The 26,993-nt window shown below is 39.1% G+C and overlaps 1 protein-coding gene across 2 annotated transcripts in view; it reads left to right on the forward strand.

The window, feature by feature from the left end:
• The window catches only part of ATF7IP (activating transcription factor 7 interacting protein), an 82,240-nt gene extending 57,086 nt beyond the window's left edge, over window positions 1-25,154 (forward strand). Inside the window, exons 12-16 of one of the 2 annotated variants that reach the window (XM_054280728.1) lie at window positions 9,227-9,305; window positions 14,876-15,055; window positions 15,926-16,111; window positions 18,298-18,410; window positions 19,811-25,154. In XM_054280728.1, the coding sequence (XP_054136703.1) occupies window positions 9,227-9,305; window positions 14,876-15,055; window positions 15,926-16,111; window positions 18,298-18,410; window positions 19,811-20,227 (975 nt within the window). In that variant the 3' untranslated portion in view covers window positions 20,228-25,154. The remainder of the gene's footprint in view (window positions 1-9,226; window positions 9,306-14,875; window positions 15,056-15,925; window positions 16,112-18,297; window positions 18,411-19,810) is intronic. The other variant, XM_054280735.1, reaches the window with a different exon arrangement.
• Window positions 25,155-26,993: the final 1,839 nt, after the last annotated feature.

Consider the following 26,993-nt stretch of genomic DNA (forward strand, 5'->3'; position numbering starts at 1 on the left):
AGTTGGCATGGTATCTTAAAGTATGTTAAATTTTTTTTGCTTATATGCGCCTTCTCTGTACCATGTGAAGTGCTCCACTGTGCAGTGTCGAATACCTGAAGGCATTGAAAGGATGCTTTGAAATGGACTTTGTTCTTGGGTTTGTTGTGGTTTTAGTCTAGTACCTCTGGTTATCCTGAACTGAACTGCTTTTCAGTAGTTGCTAAAGTTTTCCATATGCAGCTTGGATGTATGATTTTGCTGTGTTACTGTTTTCTTCTTTTCAGCCTTTCTCTCTGCTTCTTGCTCCAAAAGGAGTGGCTGCAGGGATGTGGAAGGGGATGTCTTACTACTTGTATTAGTCTTTCATCTTCAGCTTTTTCCCATGTACACACAAATTTAAGGGTTGTTATTTGGTCCCAGTTATTTTATCCATGGCCATTCCAGTGCCTCGGGTCCTTGAGCTGCATTTCTGAAGACATGACAAGCACTTTTACTGTATTGGGACAAATGTTATTGTTATAGAGGCAGAGGCATTTTTAATTATATAGCAAATCTTTAGAATGGTTTAAAAGTATTTTAGTACAAATCCCGGTTATAGATACAGGATTTATATATATTACATATAATATATAAATATAGCTATGGTATACTGAATCTATGAAAGCAGTTTTATTACACTGTAACTTAAAGTAACAGTGAACACATCTTAACAGGGTAGAAAATGTCTGGCATAAGTCAATCTTCAAGAATTGTTTGCATTATATTTATTAAAACACCAGGTCAGGTGAAGAGTCTTTTTTTCCTGTTCCTACTTCATGTGCAATTTATTTTCTTAAGGAGTAAACCTGTTTTTTAGTCTAAATTTCATTTGTGCATTTCACTTTACAGCTACTATTAGTTTATTAAATAAAAGTCCACAAGTGTCCTACCCATTTCCCATTGTTTCTGACACACCTTGATTTCTTTGGTTGAGCTACAGTTTAATTTAAGCTATCTTGCTGACTATTGGAAATTCATTTCGTAAAACATTAATAAAGTATATTTATAACTCCTATCCCATTACTCTGCAATGTGTAACAAACTTGGTGAGTGTCTCTTAGGAAATAATGTGAACAAAGTTGATATGTCAGCGTATAGTTTATAAGCAGCTGTTAATTCTGTGTTGTTGAAGCGTTATTGATGAATATGTTACCTTGCATTTCATGGTTTTATCACTCAAAATAAACATATACAGTTATAGATGTCAAATGGGCTGCTTGACTTTTGTGTCTGACCATGGGGTTATGTTCAGGCTGTTTAAAATGCCACTAGCTCTCTCTGTGAGGTGGAACCTTCGCCTGAGACTAATTAGAAAACTAAATTATAAAGTTGTTAGCAGAACATCATGTAGCTGAATTGGATGGCTGTTTTAAGGAGCACAGTTAAAGTGAATCCATTCTCATGTGACTTTTAAAGTGATTGTCTTTCCTTGCGACTGTATCTGTGTTACTTAAACTACTCCTAACTACTGAGAGCAGTTTTTAATGAGTAAATATACTTGTATATTGTAGGTTCAGATTTGTCATTTGAGGCCAGAAAATTTGGGAGAGATATTAAAACAATCTCACTGATTATGCCATTATTCCACGCATGGATAATAGCTTTTAAAAGCTGCAGAAAACTAATCTGAAAAGTATTATAAATATATTTACTGTTCAATAAGATGGCCAGTATCTGCTCTTTGCACCAAAGAAATGAGAGGGTATATAATACAGAGGGGTTAATATAACTGGTTATTCATTTTTTCCATGTTTGTATTGTTCTTGTTTGGTGGGAAGTTAGCACAGTACCAGTTAAGGGTAAGGGGAATGGAGCAATCGTGTGAATGCAACACATAAAGTGTCTGTTAAAAGTATTTTTGAGTATTGCACAAATATGCAACCCCACCATCAAAACATGTATTGCAGCACTATGAAATTTTGTTTGTGTAAACTTTGATCTTGGTAAACTGCTTCCTTTATTACATTATCATTCTCCTTTTATCTTGGTAAGAGATGACAAATGTGTTTGGTACCTGGTTGAGTAGATTATCACGACATCTTTGGAAGGCTGGAATAATTACTTCAATTTTGTGGGAGTCACTGCATTGGAAAAAATAACGGTTGAGGAGTGATAAATTTGACACTGAAACAGTCTGTGGCTGAAATATGCTCAAAAATGTATAAAAAAATAATTTTCACAACTGCCTAAACTGTGCTTGAAGTCTGTAATTTTGTATACAGATGACTCAAAATGAAATACTGACCTTATAATTATGCATACAAACATGGTATTGCCACCCTCTCTACATGCATTCCGTTCCCAAGACATATTTTAACATCACTCCCCATAATTTAAGATTGATTTTGCTATTATATAACGCCTTGGTGCGTCATGTATTGTTGTGGTGGTGTGATGCTTCATTAATTGTCTGGTTTGCAACCTCCAGATTTTTTTCTAGTTTGTTACAGTAGAAACTATTAATAAAATTGTCTGCACTGTGTCAGTGTACCACACATAATCTTCAGAATTTCGGTCTTTGCTACCCTGGAACTAATTTTTTACGTTGCAATGTATTTTTTTGTTGTTGCATTTTTTCCCCTTAATTTTTCACTCTTACATACTGAAATGTTTCCTGTATGAAAAGCAGGTGGCATTGCAATCAATAACCTTGTTTATCTCTTTGTGATGAGCTGAACTGTGGCGTTATATAATACCAAAACTTTTAAAATAATGTATATCATATGTGAATAGAGAAGTGCATATTCAGAACTTTCTTCAAAATTCCAAGTTGTAGCTTTTGGTTTTTCATTTGGTACAATACATGTGCATGTTGTTGAGCTGTTCCATTTGAGCTTTAGAAGTTTCTTTCCCAGTTTTCTACAGTAATTTGCCCATTGACCTGTATGTGCTGTGGTAGTGTAACTTTTTCTGTGGTAAATTTCACAATTGCAGTTATGGTGGGAGATAACTTCTTTTCTCAATATCATGTCTGCCAATCTGTACTTTGGTCCTTAAATTGTCTCCTTCCTTACCTGTGTTTTCCTTGTAGTATCAGAATAGAAAAAAATCGTGGGGATGGGTGTCTGTAAAAAAGCTTTCTTTTCAAAATTGCAAATAAATCAACCTAATTTGCAGCAGTAATGATTTGAAAAAGTTGCTGGATAGCAAAGCTAATGTAATGTTCTTTCTCCTACTCCATTGTATTTTACAACACTGTAGAATGCTCTCTGCAGGCAGAAAAACACATATAATAGTACTAGCCTGTCTGAATGTCCCTGCTTTTCTAGAGGCAGATGAGGGAACTGCTTCAGAACCACTTGAATGCCAGAGACAGCCCTTCATTTATTGCAAGGCTGATGCCCCTCTGATTTCCCTTTATTAATATATTGTTTTCTAGTGTGTGGATTAATTATTTGATATTGCAGTTGATGACATATGGGATATTATGACAGTCTTCCAATAGCAGGAAAGAAGTTTCTAATTATAAAACATTTGCATTGGTTTTATTGACGTTACAATTTATCTTAATTGTAATGTCAAGTTCAAGTGACTCTGTATTTATCCATTTTTGACAAGTTCCATGATTTTTATTACCTCTAAGAACCCCATTTCTGTTATACTTACTGTTTAAATTTCTTTGATATCCACTGGTTTTAGAAAGTCAATGTATAATTACTTTCTTTCTCAAGGAAACTGTATCATTGCTGCTTTTTCCTGGCAATTATTCCCACAAGTATATCTTATTTGTCAGTCCATCAATTTCTCAGTACTTTCTTCCATTCTTAAAAAGACTTTAGTGGCTGGGATTGGAAGAAAGCAATTATGTTGTCTATGCATAAATAGTAGAAAATGCATGAAATTGTGAGCATAGGTAATTTTTACTGATTCTCTTTAGAAAACCCTTAATTGAAGTGTAATTACTAAAATATGAATAGAGATTTTGTGTAATCAAATAAAGTTTTGTTTCTGGTAGTTTTCATGGTCAAGAAAATCTGAAAATGTGAGTTTCAAGCAAAAGTTTTACAGTTAATAGAACACTTAGAAGTACCAATTTCTAATATGAAGTAGGAAAAATGCACAAATTTGAGTAGTTGCATTCATTTAATGCATACTTTTCATTGTTTTCACTTCCATATGCACTATAAAGCAGTTTCCGTGTAACTGATAAAGAGAAATTTAGAAGAGGTTATAATGTCTTATTTCAGGACTTGACAGGTTTCCCTCAGATACTTAAAAGAGAAGAATGTTTACACTTTCAGTTTTGCCCTTTTTTCTAAGGTCTTTTCAGTTGCTGCTTTCACAAGTTCTGTGCTTGCCATTAAAATACTTTTCCTTCACACATGCCAAGTTGATGCTTGCCTGGGACATGTGGCGCACAAACAGATCATTTCATGTGGGTAATTGCAATAGGTGTGCACATGACTTTGCAGACCAAAGCAGCTGGGGCAGAGGGCCTGCAATTTGACAAGGTTTTCTTTAAAGAACACCTTTTTCCAAACAGATCAAGGTTGTAAATGCAAAGGGCCTTCTCCTCTGTGGGCTGTTTCAGGGAAATTACACAACGCTGGGAATATTGAAGTAACTTTGCAGTACACTTGCCCCATCCTTCCGTGTTTGTGGTGGTGCAGGCTCAGTTGCTGCATGGCTTGTTATTTTCTTTTCCCCCACTACCTTTCTTCTTCCTCCTGCTTCCTTTTTTCACCTTTGTTTCTGCTCTTAGTTGTACTTACAGTCTTCACCTTGTGTTTTGCCTTTCATCTCCAGGTTGTTACATGTTTGTCTTGGGTTGGAGTTCGATTTCAGTATGAAATGTTCAGTTACAGGACACATTGCTCTTATGCAAAACATTTTAATTGCAATTTGAAGTGCACCTACCAGCTGAAGACTAAACATGTGGCAATATTAAAACTGGGAAGTCAAGAAAAGATGAAGTCTTGTATTTTTCTTACTTTCTTCCTAAATTTTTTTTTACATATGTATTTAAAACTCTGGCATTTCAGAGTGGGATTTGTTAGTTTGAATTTTTAATTCCATTTTTAATTCACTTTTCTCATTCCACTGTTGTGTGTTAAGACTGTTACACTGCTGACAGCCATATGAAAGGAGAGATATTTAAAGTAAGGCAGCTCAGATACAGTTGTAATTAACTGGATGGTTCAGTCCATGATGCTGCTACTTCCAGGCTATACAAGCTTTGCTCATCTGCTGAGATAACACAGGTCCAAAATGACAATGCAAATTACAATATTTTGGAGGATTTCTACTTACTTGGAATTTAAAGGCACATACATTAAGATATATGAGCTGTAAAAGTATGGAAAAGTGGGTTTGGTAGTTTATATTTCTTTTAAATCTCAATGTAGACCTTTTTTGCTAGATTACTAGAAATTGCCCAGATGCTGTGTTAAACAATCAGTTTTAAGTGCAGCTTCTGTTTGGTCTGGAAACAGGTGCACTGGTTCTGACAAAGGATTGACAGGTTGGCTGTGGGGTTGTGATTTTGTTCACTTTCGTTGGGTTTGTTTGGTTTTGTGTTTATTTGTAACTGTGATATTTTAAATATATACAGATCAATTTATGATGTGGTTGTTTTGTTTCTGTTTCAGTTTATTTGTATTCTAAGGTGTGTGAATCCTTTGTTACTAAGTCTGGCTAGGCAGTATATAAACCAAACCATCAGGCAAATGTTTGAGGTTCTCATTAATGGTTTTCATTATTTCACTGATATGGCTGCACTGATAGAAAGGTGTTAAGATGGCATCATCTGTTCTTCTGCTGAGATCAGCTGAAGCAGTTTCATGTTGCTGGCTTCCTGTGTTTGGAGATAGCTAAAAAGTGATAGCAGACCACAATGCTTTGACTAGACTTTTCTGCTTTACCAGTTTCTACCCAAATGCTTGCTGAAATCTAATATTAGGAGCTGAAAGACTTGTTCTCTTGTTTCAGTTTTTGACACATATGTAAGTGTTGTTCATATATGACTGAAAGTCCAGTGCCAGGCTTCCTCTTGACTTCATCAGGGCTGCAAGCATTCTGAAGTTGTCTTCTAATTTTGCTCAGAGCAGCACGTCTGAATCTCCATTTCTTATCTGAATATCCATTTCTTGTCTAACATGGCGATCTTGTCCAAAGAATCCCATCCCCTCCTTTTTATGGAAGAAAAGAGCAGTTGTTTCTCTGTAGTTTTTCCTCAGACGTAGTTCTGTTGTAAACTGCAGTTGCCACAAGTCCTTGTACTATTAAAAATTTCCCTGAGAGAATTTCTGGGTGAAATAGTCATGATACTAAAAAAGGGTGGTTTTATTTTCTTGTGTGGTTGGGCACAGGGTTTTCTGAAAACTCATTATTGCTTGCATTTCACAGAGATGATGCCCTGTGGTTAAATTTGTAGCTCTTAACCATTCTGGTGGTGTCAGTACTCCAGAAACATCTGGATAAGGTGATAAAGTTGCTCTCTGAGATCATAGAGATGCTTAATTTCACCATGTGGAAGTAGTGTGGACCAGTCGTCTAACACCAGATTGCCAGTTCTTCCTGGATTTCCTTTTCATTCTCAAATGAAATCTTGAATTTGAGATATCTACAAGTATCTGAAAACTGTCAGCACGATGGGTTATAGAAATGGATGCTCCTTCTCCTCCTTATGAGTGTAGGTGGATGCTGCAAAAGTCAAAATGCTGACCTTCATGGCAGGCATAATGAGCAGTCTGTTTTGTTTGGGGATGCCCTGCCTACACCATGCTCATCTAGGTAGGAAACACAATGTTCAGCCTTTTTGGTTTCTCAAGTTTCCTTAAGATTTTCCCTAAATTTCATTTGAGGGAAATGCATGGTTGGTGAAGTAGGGGAATCTGGCTGGGGACTTCATGGTGTGCTGTGTATTGAGAGCAGCATCTGCTGGGGGTAGCTGGAATGGGTGTCTCAGAACCAGGACTGGGGTTGTTGCACAGAGCTCTGCCCAAAGGCTGCCCTGCAGATCTGCAGCTTCTGGGCTGGGCTGCAGAAAGAGCCTGACTGCTTCTGCATAGCTCCTGTTGAGGAGATTGCTGTCCAGGGTCATTTAATAAAAAGCCTTGAATAGTGGGGCTGGCCAAGAGAAGGTCTTTCTTCCTGAGAATTGCACATATGAGACCTTGTTGGCTGAGTTGATTTAATAAGTCTGTTTAACTAAGGCTTATTCAGGATTTTGGCCTTCCAGACATATCAAAATAAAGAAATGCATGCTGTGACGCTTGCTGACTTGGAAATTCAAAGAACTTTCTCACTGGCACAGTCAAGTGGGGCTTCAAAACAGTTAGCTGTCATACAAAGTATTTTTCTAAGGATTTTGATTTCCTTGCAGAGGAAATTGAAAGGAAATTACTTCAGACTAATGTATTTTTTAGTGGGAAGAAATTAATAGCTTGATACTCGGTTTTCTTCTTTCTGTAGTTCCTTTGAAATCTCCCTCTCCATTTATCAATCTGCTTTCTCTTGGCAGAGAAAGCCATGGTTCAAAATACACATTGGTGGCTGGGAAGATCATCCAGTTGGAATGAAATTCCTCTTGACTTCATGCTAATCAATTATCAGTGATTATTTTAATGTGCCTTTTTCTTAAGCTTCAAGTTAAATCAGCTCATCATACTAAGAAACCTGAAGCTAGAAAATATTTTAAATAGCAACCACTCAACAGAGGAATTCTGTGGTTAATAATTTTGAAATATGTTAATATGTTTCTCTATGTATTGGAAAGATAAATCCCTATAGAGATCTCTTCTACCACCACTGAATATAAGTAGTTAGATATTTTTTACTTAAATTTGGTATTCTGTTTTATTAGCAGAATTTCATCAGTGGCAGCATCAGTACTTAAGACAAAAAGAAATCAGGTTGTAATCATGGATAATATAGAGAAATGTCAGGCACTCCAAATTCACTGACTGATAATTCAAGCAGCTTCTACTTGCATTTAGTAATCATAAGATGCCTCTTTTTGCCTCTCCTCAGAGTCTTGCCTGTGTGAGGATTGCCTTTAGGACTTCCTTAAATGCCTAGGTTTTTCCAAAGGAAAGGTCATTGAGCAGATAATCTCAAGCTGAGTCTTTGTGCATCTGTCACCATCTGACTGCACAGAACTCTCTAATATTCCTAGGGTGTATCATGTCAGCATTTGTACAGACCATGTGTGTGTGATAACTTACACTTTTTCCCATGTTAATTGCTCAGAGATATTTGATAATTATGGTGCTTTTGTAACTCCTTGTCTGTCCTAAGGAAACTTGTTTAATCCATAAATGTATAGCAGTTCAGTCCAAGAATAAGTGATAATCTCTCCACAGAACAAGAAGAAACCTCAACTACTTTTTGTAGCAAGTTTAAGGAAGTAGAAACTCATATAATCATGATTGTTTTCTAGAAAGTGTCTTTAAAATCACAGAAATATATGACTTCCCCCATATTTTTCTCATCACCTAAGGGAAAATGTTAGGGATCTCTAGAGTCTGACCAGCCATGGGGACGGTAATTGATCTACAAGATAAATCTTGTTTGGTGGTCTTCTAGGGTTTCTTGTTAAAACATATAACCTGGGCAATAGCTTAAAAGAATTCTTTATGCTCTCTAAAGGGAAGATTAAAAATAGATTTGTATGTAGAATAAGAAATGCTAAAGTTTTTCATAATGGGTGAGAACACAATAATGAAATTACTGAGTACAATTGGAGTTTTCTGATGGTTTTTGATGTGTTTCGTAAGCATACAAGTTCCAGGGTAGTTTTCCCTTTTTCTTAATATGAAGTCAGTGTCTTCATAAGTACAGAGGCAAAGCTGTCTCAAGATAAGTAATGCATTGTCCTGATGACTGCTCTGTCAAAGTTATGCAGAGGAAAGGACAGGTTATAACCAGATTAAAATGTTAGGAGTCATAGTTGAAATATATTTTATACCAGCAAATTGTTATGCATTTACCTGTAAAACAGCAATGTGCTACTATTCATCAGGGGCTTTTACTCCTTACAAAGCTGAAAATACTTTAATACTTGTTTCTGCAATACAGTCATTTGGTTATGGCCCATTTTTCAAATCCTGGGATATTCGTCTGAAATTACCTTCTCTTGATCATTTCATCAGTTCCTTTCTAATAAGTATCAATTCTGAGATCTCTCCTGAATGTACAATGTGTCCCTTTTCCACCTGTGTTCCCTGGATCTGCTTTTGCAAAACGAAGGAGTTTTGTCTTTCAGAGCGGGAAGTTCACAGGAAGTGAATCAGGAGGTGTCATTGATCTTACACTGGATGAAGAGGATGACAGCTGCTCTCAAGGTAGGTGAAAAATACTTTCCTAGCTGCAGGGATAGTTGAGCTACAAGTGTTATTTCATCCTTTGAATGGCAGAAAGGAATCAACTTCTCTTTCTGCTTAGTGTATTCTTTTCTTTGGGGTTTCAGTTAGATAGGACTCCTGTTCAAGAAATTATGTTAGATATTAAAGAAAAGGAATTTTGCTTACAGTCTTAAAGATTTTTACTATTCTTTTTTTTAAGCATTAGGGCTGTCTGTGCATACGTACCTCAGGCTTGGGGAGTGATTTGAGATGTTTGAGTTCTTGATGAACTTTTCAAAAGCCCTTCTAGATGTATTTATTTTTTCTGTTTACTGATTATAATTAAAGGCCTTTTAATTCTACAGTTGATATTTAGGCATTAGAGTACTACAACTTCTAATCTTTTGTTTAACTAACACTTTATGTGCAAGAGTTTAAAGACCAAATGCAAACTATTGTTTGCTTTAGGACTGTGTGCCAAGAGCAGAGTAAATATAGTCGTGCTCTTGTGTACTTTGGCAGTTTCGATGCACTTCATCATTTAAAAGAACACATTTCTTTTTATATAAATCTTGTGTAAATGTAGGCCAGTCTAATTATAGTTAGCATTGGATTAGTGAAGAATGGTAGTACTTACAGAAGTAATGAGTCTCTACTTAAGGCCATGTGCTGTGCTGTCATTTCCATTGGGAAAAAATCATATTTTTACTAGTGGAGGTAAAATTTTCATTCTGTTTGGCCTCTAAATGCATGTCCCTGTGCTATATTCTGAAGTCCAGCCACCAAGAAGTTTGATTCCTCTGGACAAACTTGATAGTTATTTCTCTAGCTTGTGCATTCAAGTTCTACACAAACATTCTTAATAGCTTGACTTGCTTTGCATTTGTATTACACAAATGTAGAAAATAATTTTGGCATGTGGTTGCATTTCTTCTAGTGAGAAATCGTAGAGTTATAGAATGGTTTGGGTTGGAAAGGATCTTTAAGGTGATCTCATTCCAACCCCCCCTGCCATGGGCAGGGACACCTCCCACTAGCCCATGTTGCTCAAAGCCCCATCCAGCCTGGCCTTGAACAGTTCCATGTGATGTTATCACCAAAAAGGGAGTGTGTGAGGTACACAAATATTAGGGAGGCATGATGCAATTCAGATTGCTGACTGTCTGCTTTTCACAGTGAATTGAGTATGAGCCAACAGTGTGTTCTGATTTCAATTTAAGTATTCCCCCAAACTGACACTGGTGGAAGCACAGCTGAAATAGGGTGTCCAGTTCTGGCTCCCTTTTCTTCAAGCTCAGAAGAGTTGTGGTAGCACTGGAGAGGCCCCCACTGATGGTGTCAGGATGGTGAAGGCCTGGAGTGCATGACCTGAGAGCTAAGCAAGAGACAATGTCAGGGCGGCCTGCAGCTCCTTGGAGGATAGTTACAAAAATGACGGAGCACAACTCTCTACAGCAGTGCCAAGTGATACATTAAGGAACTGTGGCCATGAACTACAAGTTCAGGAATGAGGAGGAAAGAAATCAGCATAGTGCTGCACAGAGGGATGGTAGAAACTGTCCTATTGAATGTTTTTGAGATTTAGCAGGGCAAAACCACAGATCATTTGAATAAATTGCTATTGGCAATCCAGCTTCAACGAGAAATTGGACTACACAGCCACCAGAGGTCCTTTTCAGCCAGGAGTTTGACTTGACAAGCTGAGTGGCAGAATAGCTGAGGCAAACAAGTTTTTATCACTGTCATCTCTTCTGAGGGTTAGTTCTCAAAAGGATAAAAAGGTGGTTACCTTAAGAATGTGCAAGCCTGTCAGACAAGGTTAACCTCCCCAGTCCTATTTAATATTTTGTAAAAGACACCCAGCAGATAGATGAAAATGGATTTGGGGTATATTTTAAAGTAGCATGTCACAGTATTATAATATATTTCAGCTAATATTTTTCTATCTTAAAAGTTTCTGAAAATAACATTTTCTCTTCCTAATTGCATTAAGTAGATGCTCACCTCACAATTGCCACAAAAGATCAATACCACAGTTACACATACAATTGTAAGACTGCTTCTGTAGGTAGGAGTGGTACAGAGTTGTAGCTCCATTGCAGCTTAATTCTTCCTCAGTTTCTTTGTTGGGGCTTGAGCCAGTATCTTAAAAATTTATCCAGTGGGATATTCTGAGATTCTTTCCCCTTAATGTCAGGTCTTAAAATGCTGTCCTTCCATTAGGAGGAAGGTTAGGGGAGTACTTTTGTGCTGGGTTAGCTCCCCTGTGTCCCTTCCCTGCAAAGCAGAAGCTGATAGTCTGAAGCCCCAGTGCAGATTAGTTGATGTTTAGAATTTGTGTGAGAAGTCAGTGGTTTTTAATATGTACTGTTAGAAACATAGGAAGCCCTAATAAAAGCTTGAGTTTCACCCTGCAGTGAGAGCACAGCACTTAGGATTTTGGAGCAAGTTTCTCAGGAATGTCTTCTGATAAAAACTTCAAGGTTAAACAGAGGAAGAGTACAGTTGTAAGAGCTTTTGCATGATCATAATCATCTGTATACCTTTGGCCAAGTATTTTTTCCACTGAAGTTCATTTACAGCAAATGTGGAGCAGGTTTTATTTTCTCCCAGATTTACACAACCTCAGGATAGAAAATACTTACAGCATTATGGTATTTCCTGCAGGAATATTAGCTCAATACTAATTCAAATTCAAGATCAACACTTAAATAGTGTTGTTGGGAACATCAGTTCCTGATTGTCTTTTACAGCATTGTAACCCACATAAAAAGTAAGCCTAATGCTGCTACTTGTAAAAGGTATGTGAATAGATCTTATTATCTGCTAATATCTAATAACATCTTCTGATTTGTGCAAAAATTATGAATGAAGAGGGTGTGTAATTTTTGAGAAACCATGTTAAGAGTAATCTAGATGCTTTTCTGTCTGCAAGTATCTTGCAATACTTGCACTTTGGACCTTGCTGGCCTTTTTTATAAAAGGATCATCAAATTATTTTGTATTAATATTGAAACAATTATTAGATTTAGTCTAAAGTGGGTCTATAGTCTAAGAAAGATTCCTAAATGTACTCTTAAAACAGCTGTGTTCTGCTTTTTCATTATTTTGTAAGAAAATTATTATATACATAATCAGTGTTTTATTTTATAAGGTGTTTTATCTAGTTAACAAATCTGTAGTTCTCTGGATAATTTTTTTCTTATTCTTGAGCATGCCTGTGGCATGCTTGGTGTTCTGTAATCCACCTATACCAGTTATGAACCAGAACACTGTTCAAAACTCCTTTGTGCTATAACTGCAGTGTTGTAGACTGGTTCTGGCATGGAAATTAGTCCCTCTTCTGATTTGTGTGTTAGAGTAGGAGTTTTGCTTACACCCCCAGTAGTAACAGTTTCCATTTTATGCTTATTTCCATAAATCATACTTTTCTGTGTCCTCTAGGTCCAAGGTTGTTGTGAATATGATGCTGTGTACATTTAGTATTGGAAACTGTTCCATAATGACTTCTAACCTTAGTCCTGTGCTTACTATGTACCCAGTCTTCCTCACTATTTTTTTTTTTTTTTTTTTTGCTTAAATAGCCTTTGCTTCTTATTTCCATTTATTTAATGAAGTCTAGTTAGTTATCTGTCATCATTTCCTGTGGGTGGTGCAATGCTGACCTAGTTTCCAGTCACTGGAATGTCAGCAGGGCTCTTCTTGATTTGTCAAGGGTAAATGAACTTGCTCAGTGTGAAATCAAAAACAAAAGCAAAACTGGAAAAGCCCTCTTGTTTGTCCAGACTGTCGTCTTGCCTTGAACCACATTTACAGCAGTAGGCTGTAAAGGTGTGTACTTGTTGCACTGTAAGTGCATCTTGTAAGTCATGAGTAAGAAGGCACTCACATCACTGAAATTATTCAGTGGTAGTTGAGATGTGCAGCAGTCTCTAAATATCTGAAGTTAAAAACAGATGTGTATGCATCTCTGTAGGAATCTCTTTGGAGTCAAGTAGTTTATTGAACACTGGGAAATCTTTCATAATCGATGACAATAAAAGAAGCTTGAACCAATCACAAGGCTCATTAGTTAATCAAAGAGCAGGAAGGATCTCACCTTTTGTTTTCTAATAAGCATCCCTTCACTGCTCCTTTTATAGATTTTGGAAAAAACAAAAAAACACAGTATATTTTCATCCAATGGCTTCAGTGAAGTAGCTTGGCTGTTGAGTCTACTGAAAAACAATATGGGCTGCAATTCATACTGTGTTTTATTCTTGAGGTCTTGAATTTGGGGATATGGTCTGGGGGTGACTATGCTGGTGTTGGGTTGATGGTTGGACTAGATGATCTTTAAGGCCTCTTCCAACCTTGATGATTCTGTGATTCTGTAATTATGTCTCATAGAATCATAGAGCAGTTTGTGAAGGGTACTGCTACTTCAAGCTGTCAGCAGCTAGTGTTAAACACAGCTCAGGGAGACCATCCAAATAGTCTTAAACTGCCAGAAACCCCAACACTCTGAGCTATGGTGACATTAACCCTCTTCTTAATGCTTTCAAATCTAGCTGGTATACTTAATTGAACATTTTAAATGTGGTCCTCACTATATTGTTTTATTTTCTCAAGAGTAAAATGAGTATTTACATATTGTCATCTTTATATTCTATGCTCTTTTACTAAATTAGTGGCTGATGTATGTACAGTTATATTAGTGGAGAATCCTTTTGAGTATCAGTCCTTAAAATCTACTCTTTTATCTTGTGGTGTTTAGTTCTTTAGGGGTGGGTGCCTGCTCTGCCCATTACTGCTTTAATGTCCAGATGAAAGCTTCTCAATTTTTCTTAGTTCAACTTGTGCAAAGTCTTGATTACATACAGACTTGCACTCTAATTAATATTTTATATAGTCACAAATAAACTAAAGAAGGAAAAAGTATTGCAGCAGTAAGCTACAGATACAGGCAATATTTGTCAGTATCACAAGTCAGTAAGTCATGTTGGGGAGGGTGTCAGTGTGATAAAACAAATTTTCTTTTTAAAATTTTCTGTAAATAATAAAGCAATTTCCCCCTTTTTAAGTAAATACTGTGAAAATTCAAAATAGCAGCAAGAGGACTAACAGACCGAAAAAAGAAAAGAGTCAGCAAATGAAAAGATGTAAACATCAAAGGTAGACAAGATTTATTTAGGGAACAAAATTTGAGTACTGCACTGTTCAGGCCTTTAAAGGTTTTAGGATTTGCTTTTAGTAACAACTTTTAAAGACTTTGGCACAGTGTTCCCTTGAATTCAGGTTTCCAAATTGCTCTGAAATATGCAGACTTCATGATAATAGAATAAAACATTGTAGTGTGTGTCTGGGCAGGGGAAATTGCAGGGATGAAAGTAAGAAGATTTAAATGAGTTTTCTGCAGATTTGTTTGCATAAGCAAAAAAGGTCAGAGAAATGTCATGCTTCGAATATCCTCACCACTCTGTAAATGGGAGAGGGTGGAAAGGATTGTAAAATTCTGTGGTGCTTGGAACTGTGATTCAGAAATAAAAATTTCTGTTTGCTATTGCCTATATCTTTTGTTTCTTTCAAAGCAGATAGCAAGAAGCAGAAGCAGAACCAGAGCCAGGCTCCTGTGCCAGCACTGAGCATACCCACCCAGCCCATGACTCGACCCCTGCAGCCTTTGCCACCTTTGCAGCCAAGCCCTGTGCAGCAGCCAGGTGTGCCAACAAGTGGCCCTTCCCAGACCACCATCCATGTGTTACCAACAGGTAACTTCATTTGACATCACTGAGTGAGTGCAGTGGCTGCTTTTTTCCTTGAATTAGACTGCTGTGTGCTCTACATTTTGCTAATCTTTTAAAGTGAATATGCAGAATGTTTGAGTCACTTCATAATCTTTCATTCTCCAGTTTCCCATAACATTTTTTGTATTAAACTGATAAAGGGGAAGGATAGTACTATTGATTTGAAAAGAATTCAGGATCAATTTTATTTATGGAGAGGAAAAAATCCTGCTAAGGATAGTCATGGAAGTTATTAAATACACTACTGTTGGTAAAAGTGAAGGAGAAGCAACCTGTACCTTCTTTAAGTAACAGGGGAAAAAACATTATCAGCATCACTCCTATGTCTGTCCCTTGGCAGTTAATTCTTTTGGCAGAGGGAATGGCAAGGCTGACATTGAAGTTCTAGCCCTAGTTTAATATTACTTTGCAGTGTGATTGTTTTCCCCTGTCTAAAGAAACATAGATATTTTTTTCTTTCTTTTATTCTTTTTCTGTATGTGATTGCTGAAGATTAGTTGGCATTGGAATTCCCTTATGATTACTGTGTTCTGCAGACTCCTTGATGGATTTTATATTCTTCCACTGTCCTTACATGCAAGACCTTTGCAAGGAGTGGGGGAGATATTATATTTATCTTTTCTGTTAGGAAGCTGCATATATATTGACTTTAATATTTCAGTAAAATACCGTTTAGGCTGTTTTTGATTCTCTTGCAGTACCCAAAGCAGACACAGTTGTTATTTGACATGGCTCAGATGAGTCAGTTTTCCAAAGGACATGTGTACTCTGGAATAGGCATATGGCTTTGACTCATGGAATTCAGATTTAGGGTGTGCTCTCTCTGTTTTTCAGCGTCGACAGCGGTGAATGTAACTCATCGGCCCGTGGCTCCAGCTAATCCCAAGCTTCCTATCCCAAGAGCCCCTGCCAACCATCAGGTGGTCTATACCACTATTCCTGCCCCACCAGCCCAGAATCCTGTAAGAGGAGCTGTCATGACCAGCCCGGGCTTAAGGCCTGTCACCCCACAGACTGGAGGTAAGGGATGATTCCTTCCATGTGCTTCTTGCCGTGACACAGCATGGTACGTTCTACCTCATGGATGTGGCATTTATGTTTTTGATTTGGATGTGTTGTTTGGTCTTTTTGCAATATGGGTATTAGTTAGAGAGTTTAGAGTTTTTTCCCAGTTTATAGAATTTAGAAAATTCTCGAGCTACTAAGAAATTCTATTTGCAGCTATGTGAATGAGGAGAAATTGGAGTTAAGTCATCCCAGGCACTAGCTCTGCCAGTTAAGTATCTGTGGTTGACACACCCCATACTTTACAAGGCAGTGGAAGGTAATATGACAAGCATCACTGTAGAAAATGATGTTTGATTTCCTGTCTAAAAGGTATATTTCTGTCAGGCATCCTAGTGTAATTCCTTAGCAATCTCTGATGTCCTGTGCTCAGCAAATTTCTTTCCTTTCTCAAGGCCTCAAGAGATGAAATTTCTCACCAGATGTATCAGAAATTGATATATGCTTGAGGTTCCTTGAAATGTTGGCAAGTTCCCCTTGACTTTGCAAATGCATAAGTGATACCTTCTCCTAGCAATACACTCATTTTCTGAAATGAGTAATAGATGTCAAAAATAAAGAACTTAAATGATATTTTGTTACAAAGTGCTGAATTTTAACTGGTTTTTTTTTGCTCCCCACAATTTCTACACTATAGTTGTTTTAACACCTTTATGCTTAACATAAATTTCCCTGTTTTATGAGTATGTGCCTACCTTTGTGATGTCCTGGTAGTAATGCTGCTACTGATGTATATTGATTTATGTTATCATTGCAACAGCCTTTAGTGCCAGTAGCAGATGCTTCTTGAGTAAGAGCGCTGCTGCACTTTGTCTTTGAAAAATTGATTGTGAGAACCCATCCAAAGTGTTTTGCAAATTGCAGTTTTGTACTTCTGCCTCAAGTGAGTAGTATCCCTACCTAGAAGTGATGCTATGTTTGTATCTTATATCTTATTAAGGCATTTCTGACCATCTTCAGATGGTTGTAGTTTCCTGAGACAGAGCTACAGTCATACTAAACCAGTGTATCTTACCAGGTGCTCATAGAGAAATAGCCAGCTCAGGTTACAGTTTAAACCACAGGAGTTCACACAAGCTTCATCAGCTTCTTAGACAGACTCCAATAAGAAAAAGATATAAAGCACCTGCCCAGTGTTTAGCACTTTATAATTAAAGCATTAAGATTTAGCACTGAGCTCCCTGCCTTGCACTCACAGATTACACAGACTTCTGACCGTCATTCCCTATGGATTGTAGTTTGATGTGTGTTTATGAAGAAAAGAAATTGCCATACAATAACTGTGGTTTCCTGATAATGTGTTGCTTTGTGAGCTTGTCTTCTGGAGTATTAGAATGCTTCAGTCTTACACAAGTGTAGAACTAGGGTATCGTAGAGATTGCCTCAAATCTTGTATTTCTCAGCAGAAATGGAGGGATAACCCAGGCAATCCATAACAATGAGCAAAGACTTTGGGTTCACAGAACATAAATGTTCCAACAGTGAATAGATAAAGTGTTTTTTAAGATAATTAGATGTGGTATAAAATGAATGAAAATTTGGTAGCTTGCAAGAGTTTTGGCTATTATTTACAAAGCTGTAAAACAGTCTAGTTTATACCTGCCAGGCAGGTTAGTTTGCTGTGGGAATGACTGAAACGGTGATGCCTGTGAGTAGTGTCCATGATGGAGTCTGTTCTGGGAGGGAGGACAAGCTTCTTGGACAGTGACTTAGCTTTTTTGCTTTCAGTGTCATCCACAGCACAGCCTTCTGAGTGAATAACATTGTGCTGCAGCAGCATTTCTCTTTTCCTTTCTGAATCCCAAAATGATGTAATTGTTCTTTTCATACTTAAGCTCCCTGTATCTCCCACGCTTCTCCTCCTCACCCATTTCTTTCATGCTACAAAGTGCTAAAACAACATTCTGTCCCCTCTGCAAACACAAGCGCTCGCTCTGTCTCACTTTTACAGCTTCAGGGGATGGGAGGTGACTTTGTTGTTACACAGTGCTTCATCAGTCTGCTGGCAGCAGTAGGAGTCTGTCTGAAATTTGGCTTCATGCAGCAGAACCAAGGACTTGGTCTTCCAATGTTCTGTTTAGCTGCCTGTAAGTACTGAATGAAGTATTGAATGCTCAGAGTGTTCGTTGTGCTCCTTGCAGGTGTGACCGTGCGGATGCCCCAGACGACCTACGTGGTGAACAACGGGCTGGCTCTGGGCTCGGGAGCGCCGCAGCTCACGGTGCACCACCGACCGCCGCCGCAAGCGCACACTGTGAGTGGGGCTCTCCAGTCACCTCCTCCAATGCACAGCCTTGTCTCTGCACGGGCACTCCCAGGCTGCTCTTAGTGTGAGCTGCAGAGCACTCAAATGCCTTGTTGACACTCCACAGCCAATTCTGGGCATGGCACCACCCAGTCACCTACAGCAGCGCCTGCCCAGAATGGGAAAAGCTGTGCAATCTGTTAGCTCACCCTGGCATTCTCCAAATTACCAGGAGAACATACTGAAAATTAGTGCATGAGTTGTCTGCAGGGGACTCATGGAGTCAAGTGTACAGAAAAACTGCCAGTAAAATGTTTTGTCATGGTTTGGCTATGAATTGAGTGGCCACTTTTTAGTACAGCTCTTTGCAAAACTGAGTTAGGAGAACAAGGTGCAGACCAAATCTCCAAGGTTGCCAACTCCCAAACTCCAGAGGTTTTTAGTCAGTGTTGAGGGTGATCACTTCTGCATCACCTAAACCCCCTTTTGGTTAGAATTTGAGAATTTTCTCTAACACATTTAATTTCATTTCAACTACATTGCCTGTACACCCAATGTTGGGTGGTCACATTACTTACAGTGTCCTGAAATGGTAAATATATTGTCAAGAAGGTGGCTTACCATCCTTTCAGTCTAGACATAATCAACTCAGTGCACTTTTCCATGATAAATAATGAGAATAAAGGAAGCAAATATCACACAGAACACTTAAGATGCCAAAAACTACCCCAGATTCCAAGCTGAAAGATCTCAGGCTTGAAGCATGGTAACCACATTCCTAAATTCATCTTAACTAATATAAATGAGGGACCTAGGACTATTTTTGCAGTATAAAAAAGAAGTATCACTGGAAAGACACATTTGTGCCCTCATTTCAAAATTTTCTGGAAAGTGAGGCTGAGCTTTTATCATCAATTTAAAGTGATAGAATCTATATGGCATCATTACCCTGTCTTCCTTTTGTGACTGAATACCTGTCTGTAGAAGAGAGGATGAGTTGTCAGCTTAATGCCCTGTCTGGGGTGTTGGGTAATGTGGGAACAGCAGCTCAAACGTAGATTGGTTCAAAGTCACTGTGAACCTGCTTGCCCAGTCCTGGTAAAGGGCACAGTGTTCAGTGCATCCCCCCTGGCTGGGAAGTAAAGAAGATACAGGGAAATTATTGTGGCAATGTCATTTGCACAACTAGGGATTTAAATATTAATAATGTAAAAATTTATGGCATCCTTGCTCCCACCCCTTGTCATCATTTGCAGCTGCTGCCTTGCCTGTGCACACAGGACTGAGAGTTCTGATGACTGGGTGACTGCAGGCTCATTTGCTTCCAGTTACCTGGGGAATGATGAATTAAAGGCTCCTTCCATTGCTGTAGATTCTGACTTTTCCCTTATTGCTCTTGTGCTGCTTAGGAGCCACCACGCCCCATACATCCCGCTCCACTTCCAGAGGCACCACAGCCACCACGTCTGCCCCCCGAAGCCGCCAACACTTCTCCACCTCAAAAGCCACAGCTGAAGCTGGCCCGGGTACAGAGCCAGAATGGGATTGTGCTGTCGTGGAGCGTGATGGAGGTGGACCGGAGCTGTGCCACCGTGGACAGTTACCACCTGTATGCCTACCACGAGGACCCCAGCGCCACCATGGCCTCGCAGTGGAAGAAGATCGGGGAGGTGAAGGCGCTGCCGCTGCCCATGGCGTGCACCCTGACTCAGTTCGTGTCTGGCAGCAAATACTACTTTGCAGTCCGGGCTAAGGATGTCTATGGACGCTTTGGACCCTTCTGTGACCCCCAGTCCACAGATGTGATCTCTTCCCAGAGCAGTTAAACTAGAGATCTTTGGACCCTTGAAACCTGTCCTGCTATCAAGAATTACCCCAGTTCTGGGAGGAGTTGATCCCATGCATGTAATTCACCTTTAAGTTCACTCTGCAGGATTATTTTAGTTGTGTGATACACTACATGCACTCAGAACCAACAGAAAAATAAAGTCTGACCTGCAGCAAGAGAGCCTGTTTTTTCTAAATAGTTCATGCCATTGGCCATTTGAAAATTTTGTTTTTCCTTCCATGACAGGTGTTCCACCTAGATACCTTCTATCCTTTATTGAAGAGCATGCTGAATGCCTGGGGTTCTGCTTCAGAATGGAAACAAAATAGTAAATTGCAGTTTGTCTGAAGTAAAACATATACATCTGGAATGTCTGTTGAGACACCAACACAAGGGCAAAAACGATCTGCCTCTTGCCCCCCCCAGCATTCTGTGACATAACATGAAGGGTGATTCAAGGTCTCACTTTTTGTACTGGAGGCTTGAGTGGTCTGGTCTTACCTTACAAACTGTAATAAGCTCTCTGAGGGGAGGAAGGGAACTTGAGTCTGGCCAGGAACCCATGTAAGTTTGGAGGTGGTGGAGAAAAAAGAATAATCAACCCACAACCTCCTACCTCTTATAAGTAAGAATGCTCCTCTATTTTCACTATCCTCCCCTACTCACCCTGGGAGCATTCCCAGATCTGAAACTGGATTGTAAAGTCTCTATTCACACCTTGATAGTTCTGGCAATTTCTCTGTTCCTCCCCTCATACATCCAGCCCTATTTTTTAGATTTATTTTGTGCCTTAAAGAATAATTTCAGAAATAAAATGTAGCCAGATACCTTGTGGTGTTCTTTTATTTGCTTGGAGTTATTTTTCCTTTTACCCTTCTAGTCTTTTATCAGTGCTTCTCATTTTCCAGGCCTGCAGTGATTGCTGTTTATGTAAAGACAAGAAGGTGTAACATCTGCTGATTGTGAATTTGTTCTTATCTGCAGTATCACTCAACCCTTTCCTTACTGAGTAGTTGTTTTTGTCCTGTCAAGAATATTGAGTATACAGACGTTATTTTCCACCAGAGCCTTTCCTGGTTCTTTTGGGAAAGCTGCAATTCAGCCAAAGAAGAAACCCCTGTGGTGCAGTGCCATGAAAGCCTCTGCCTGTTTGCACTCGTTTGGATGCTCAGTGAGTACAAAAGGAGGAGCTGCTTCCCAGTGTGCGTCTCTCCCATCATCTGCCTGCCTCTGCAGAAAGCAGACGTAGCCAAGGGGGTTTTAGAAACTGTTTTAGACACTGGCCTGAACCTTGTGAGCGATTGCAAATGTTAATAGATGCTTTCATGATGTTTCTGAGCTGAGAAATTGGTGCATCTCCCCCGCTGTCATTGTCTTGTTAAACTTGCTTTTTGCAGAACACAACTGTAACGCACCTGGACAAGAAAGTAGATGTGAGGATTGAATTTTGGCAATTTTCAGTTGCATTCCTACCCCCTAGAACTAAGCAATGGGTTTAGAGGGGAAATATTTTTTTTAATCCACTTCACCATATAGCAAAGCTGCAGACTGACATTTTGTCATTTCAGTGCTCTCTTTCTCAAAACCAGCATGCTGAAGTGTGAAGCATGATTGAAAAAGTATCACAGAAGTTAAATCCTCAAACAGGGCTGAAATATTCTAAGAGATTATGGGTTCAGTAGCTGTGGTTCCTTTGTTTAGAACCTTTACAATGAAAGAAATGGCAATGTAGACATCTGTCTGATTTACTGCACTACTTCATGTAGCTGGGAGTGTCACTTCTCTCAGATGAGTTATGGAGATTCTCTGTATGAAAACTTGCATTTAAAAGTTGATTTTGGCAAGCAAAACTTCTGGCTTAATCCAAGTATCCTCAGAGAAGGTTCACACTGTATGTGAACAATGTGTAACCTTTCCTTTGATCTGCAGTTGTCCCTGTATTTCTGGTGCTATTATCAAAAGCTCCTTGAATTTTTCAGTGTTTAAGTAAATATTCTGTTTGCTTATTTTAAGGAATAATTACTAAATAATGCATTTAGATTGTTTGTGGAAGTGGACTAAATTACGGTCCTTATAAAGACAGTTCTGTAATAGAGATTAGAACAGTTATTTCCAGTTGATGGCTGTCAAGTCCTTGGGCAATTTTTTATTAATGTGTCTTTGAGGTGGTACCAAAGAGCCTTTGGCTGTATTAGTAGTATGAAGTTTTACAGTTTGAAAGTTGAAATAAACATGAGGATACAACCTAGAACTTCATTTATTTAGTTGTGATTCCAGCCCAAACGATAAGTGAGCTTTGTTATAGTTTGAGCTTCCATTTAGATATCCCTTGTTAGGTTTGTCTCCTTTGGGATAGGCAGGGGGTGAAAGTCCTGCATTAAAGTATTTTCTTTCCTCCAGTGGAGGTATTAATAGGGATGGTGTGTCATTCCGTTTGGAGGTTTTGTGGGCTGCATCATTAGAGAAAGAAGATTCATACTTACTTACTGAAGATTTAGTTCTTTACTGAACTGACTGTAAAAACTGGCTTCTGTCTTACCAGATCCATTTCTGGCCTGTATGGCAGCAGTTCTGGGTTTTTGGCAGGATTTTGTGAGACATTTCATTGACCAAAGACATTGCAGCTCTGGAGTGAATGATCACTTCGCTGTTGTTCCATCCCAGCAGGGTTGCTAAAGGTCGAATTTCAGTATCTCGAGCAAGTACTGGTGGAGAAATGTGTGATAAAGCACACCTTGACTTTGAGTTGGTGTGGAGACCTCCAAGAGAGCTGGTCCCTAAATCACTGATGCCCAAAGAGAAAACTATCCCAGTTTTGTGCAGTCACTGTCACTGTGGAGCAGATCTCTGCAGTGAATTGCTAACAAACATGAGTAGTGCTTAATTCCTTACCTCATGGCAGTTTTTCCCATGTAGTCGAATGGCTGATGGTTTTATTATCCTTTACCTCCCAGAATGCTTAAAACTATTGAGAAGCTTTCTGCTAGCAACAATCAATCAGAAACAATTTGTTTCTTTTATAGACTTTATTTGAAAGTATAACCAAAATATTTGGCAACATTCAGTACAGGTCTGTTAATACTGTGCTTCTAGACTGGTCTCTTCTTTAATGAAAAGTATCAATCACTGAAGCCTTCCAATAATCCACTTTTAAATATGCTAAAAATTTCTATATGGTTTTTAAGTGGAATTGTTGAGTTTGGTTTCTTCTCTGCACTTAATGCAAAATTTTCCATCTTTCACTAGCTTGGTATAAAGTTGTTCCTGAGTCTGTGTCTGAATTCTGTGATTCTGTGTTTTGCTGCTGCCTCTGGGCACGTGACATTTCAGCAGTACTGCCTTGGACTGAGTTGCCCATGTTTTAGCAAATACTGCACTGACTACAGCTGTGTTTCCCATCCTCATTTACTTTTGGGTGTGCTTTAGGTTTGAATTGTTTTCTCTGTGTGTGATACAAGGGCATCTGGATGTCCAAGTTGAAAGTAATTTGAGTTAGTTCCTCTACTTGGAGAGTAGCCCTGCTGTGGAGTGCTGATGGCAAAATGGCATTCTGCATTTCTCCTAGTTACAGCTTCACTGGCCTGTTTTATTGCAGTATAGCTAAAAAACTATTGGATACAAAAACATAAATGCTAGGAGGGGACAGACTGCAGACTGCATCAGTACTGTCTCCAGTGACCGCTTCAGAAAACACAAGGATGCAGATCTCTCAGCCTGTAATTAATTTCCATGCTCTGAGCACCTTCCCCTATGCATTGGTCTGACGTTGCTCCTTGGAATTGTTTGTGCTGCCCTCGGCCATGTTAGGTCACTGAGCACAAGCACTGACACCCATTCCCAAGGCTTTTAGCACAAGGCTGGAAACACTCATTGTGTTCTCCCTGTAAAATTAAGAGGTCTTACCCTGCTTCCATTGAAAGCAAAGACAAAAACCCTCAGTCTTCACTGGGACCATGACTCAGCTCCATAGTAGGATCTGAACATCATTTTGTACTGTAACAGAAATAACCACTTCAGCTCTTCCTTGATGCTGTTAGTCTTAAATGTACAGTAAATAAAACCAATATTATATAAAGGGATGGGTGACGTCTGTTGCTGCTCCCAAGACAGCCATTTTCCAGGATGAGTATTGTATACACTGTACAAAATCAAGCTGTGATTCTGCCTTCTTCCACACCCTTTGAGTATTCTCCTTTTGTGAAAAATATCTATGCAGATATTTTAAATAGAAGCTTGATATATTAAATATATATTTTTTTAATTCGTTGATTTGGGTAGGGGTGGGCATTGTATGAAAACACTGGAGGGAGAAGAAATTAAACGACACTAAGCCAGGCCTGCCATGCAAATCTGTTCCCTTCCAAACACCTTCTGAAAGGAGAAGGAAAAAAATAAGGATAGCTAGGAGAAAACAAATCAATGAATTTTCCTTTTCATCCCTTTTAAGTTAAAAAGACATCTTTCTTTCTCATTGTCATTATGCAGGCTGAGCATTCTTTTCTTTTATATACATATGCCTATATATATGTACAGATGTGTGTATATAAATACACACACGCATATATATATTTGTACTGCTGTCTTAAACTAATAGGGTGTAGCTGTTAATAAAATTGCTGAGTAGTAGTTGTTCAGGGATTCCTGTTCAGCTTTAGTAATTTATTGGATATCAGAAGTCAAATGTGCAAAATCCTTTGCTGGAAAATTCCAAATCTAATTTCTTGTTTTGTTTTGCAGCTGGACTTGTAAATACAAAAGAAAAAATGTAGGACGGATTTAATGTCCACTTTAAACTGGGCAGTTGCCAGCTTTCCCCATTTTTGTATGTACTGTAGATTAGTGTGTGTCTGTGTTAACTGTTAGTGGGGTTTTGTCTGACAAGCCTGGAATTTATACTTTGAAATAAAACTACTGGGTTTTTAACAGTTTGAGTCATTTGTGCTTAGTTCGTGACACCGCAGGAGGCAGCTCTCAAACAAGAGCCCAAAGCCTGCTCCTCCTCTCCAGAGGTGTTGCCACCTTGCTCAACCAACATTGAGCAGCAAGGCTTTGGCTCGTGGTCATTCCCAGGAAGTCACTGCCTGGTGCTGCCCTCACAGAAGCAAAAAACCAAAGCAATGCTGTAACTTCTGCCAAGTTGCCGTTCATGCACTTCTGCAAGGCAGGGACAGAGAGAATAAAGTGACCTGCGCCCCAGAGTTGCCCCAGATGAATTCAGGAATGGAAATCCAGTTGCTGGTGCTGCTCTCCTTGCCCTCCAAGATGCCAGGTTTGACCACCAAAGCAATGGTCATTCTTTCAGCAAGAGGCTTTCACCAAAGTACTGGAGATTTTCAGAGCACCCTTCAAGCATGAAGGCCCACTCACCTGGCCAGGAAGCAGCTGCTGTGCACAGCACAAAGTGCATCTCTCAGGGTTATGAAATCAGGATTAATAAATTATAAATAAATAATTAATTAAAACATGTCTCAGTGCAGGCATCATGAAGGGCTCTGCCCCCCCCACCCAGATGCCTCAAAGGTAGAAGCCAGGAGCAGCACCATGACAGATGATGTGCAACTCGTTTGGGACCAATAAACAGCTGGACTAGAAGGCAGTCTGGGAAAATCTGCCTCTTGAACACAACTCTGCTGCCAAACTGCAGAGAACTCAGAGTACTTAAAACATGGAGTTACTGATGTGCCAAGCCTGTACTTCGAGGGCATATAATTAATTTGTGATGCTAATAATTAGTTTCCATGCACTTACTAAAATTTGCTTCAAGTCACTGACCAGAAGATGATGGACTCTTGTGAAGTGATGCCTCAGCACAATCCCACTTAAAAGTCCCGAGTTTCTCAAACTGCCTGTTTAAACTACAAGTATATGTACTGCACATAGTGCAGAACCTATGTTTTATCATCAAATACAGCATAACTACTCTGCTCAAGCACTGCTGTAATTGCAGTTCCTGCTGAAGAGAAACTGCAAGTAGAGCAAAGTGAGAATGTGAACATGCAGAACACATTGTTTGCTGCAGAGTAGCTCTGGCACACACTCCATGGTAGGTCTGGAAAGTGCTACAGCCCCAGAGCAAAGTCCATTTCTGCACACCACTGATGCTTCTAGTAAGGAAACTGAAAAAATTCCAGCAGTCAGCTGAGAAGCAAATCTGAGCCAGCAGCACAGCACCAGGACACTGCCAACACACTGCTCTTGGTTTCTCCCTGAAGTGCTGTGCAGCCTGGACAGGCACTGGTACCATGCCCCGGTGTCTCCTGCTATGACAAACTGTGGCCCCTGTTAGAGCTGAGGCTGTGCAGGGTATGACCACTGGAACCAGGAGGGGCAGGTTTGCTACTGAATTTCAGAAAAGGGGAATGGTAAAGCATGTGAAAACTTATGTTCCATGTGACAATTTTGATGGTCCTACTGAGAGGAGTCATTTCCTCTAGGCATTGACTGAAGAGTATTTTTTCATTATGGCAAGAGAGATTTATCACTACCACCTCCCACTTCCATCTCCCCACCAACTAAGTCCCTCTTCAGCCAGACCTGGAAACCTGAAGTCAAAGAATCAGAAGCCACAAGACTTGGAAAAACCTGAAAACAGTATGAAAAAGGTGGCAACTTCTGCCACAAATCCTCTGCTTAGACCATACCTTCATTTTTTTTTATTCCAAGTGGCATCTGCAGAAGGAAATAAGATACTCAAAGAGACCTTTAAACTTCATGTAGCTGTCTGTCAGTTCTTTTGCACCTGCCAACAGGGCCATGCAATGCTG

This window comes from Melozone crissalis, unplaced genomic scaffold (genome assembly GCF_028551555.1).
Source record: "Melozone crissalis strain CALT ecotype California unplaced genomic scaffold, PUWL_Pcris_2 ptg000004l_1, whole genome shotgun sequence".
Taxonomy (NCBI): Eukaryota; Metazoa; Chordata; class Aves; order Passeriformes; family Passerellidae; genus Melozone; species Melozone crissalis.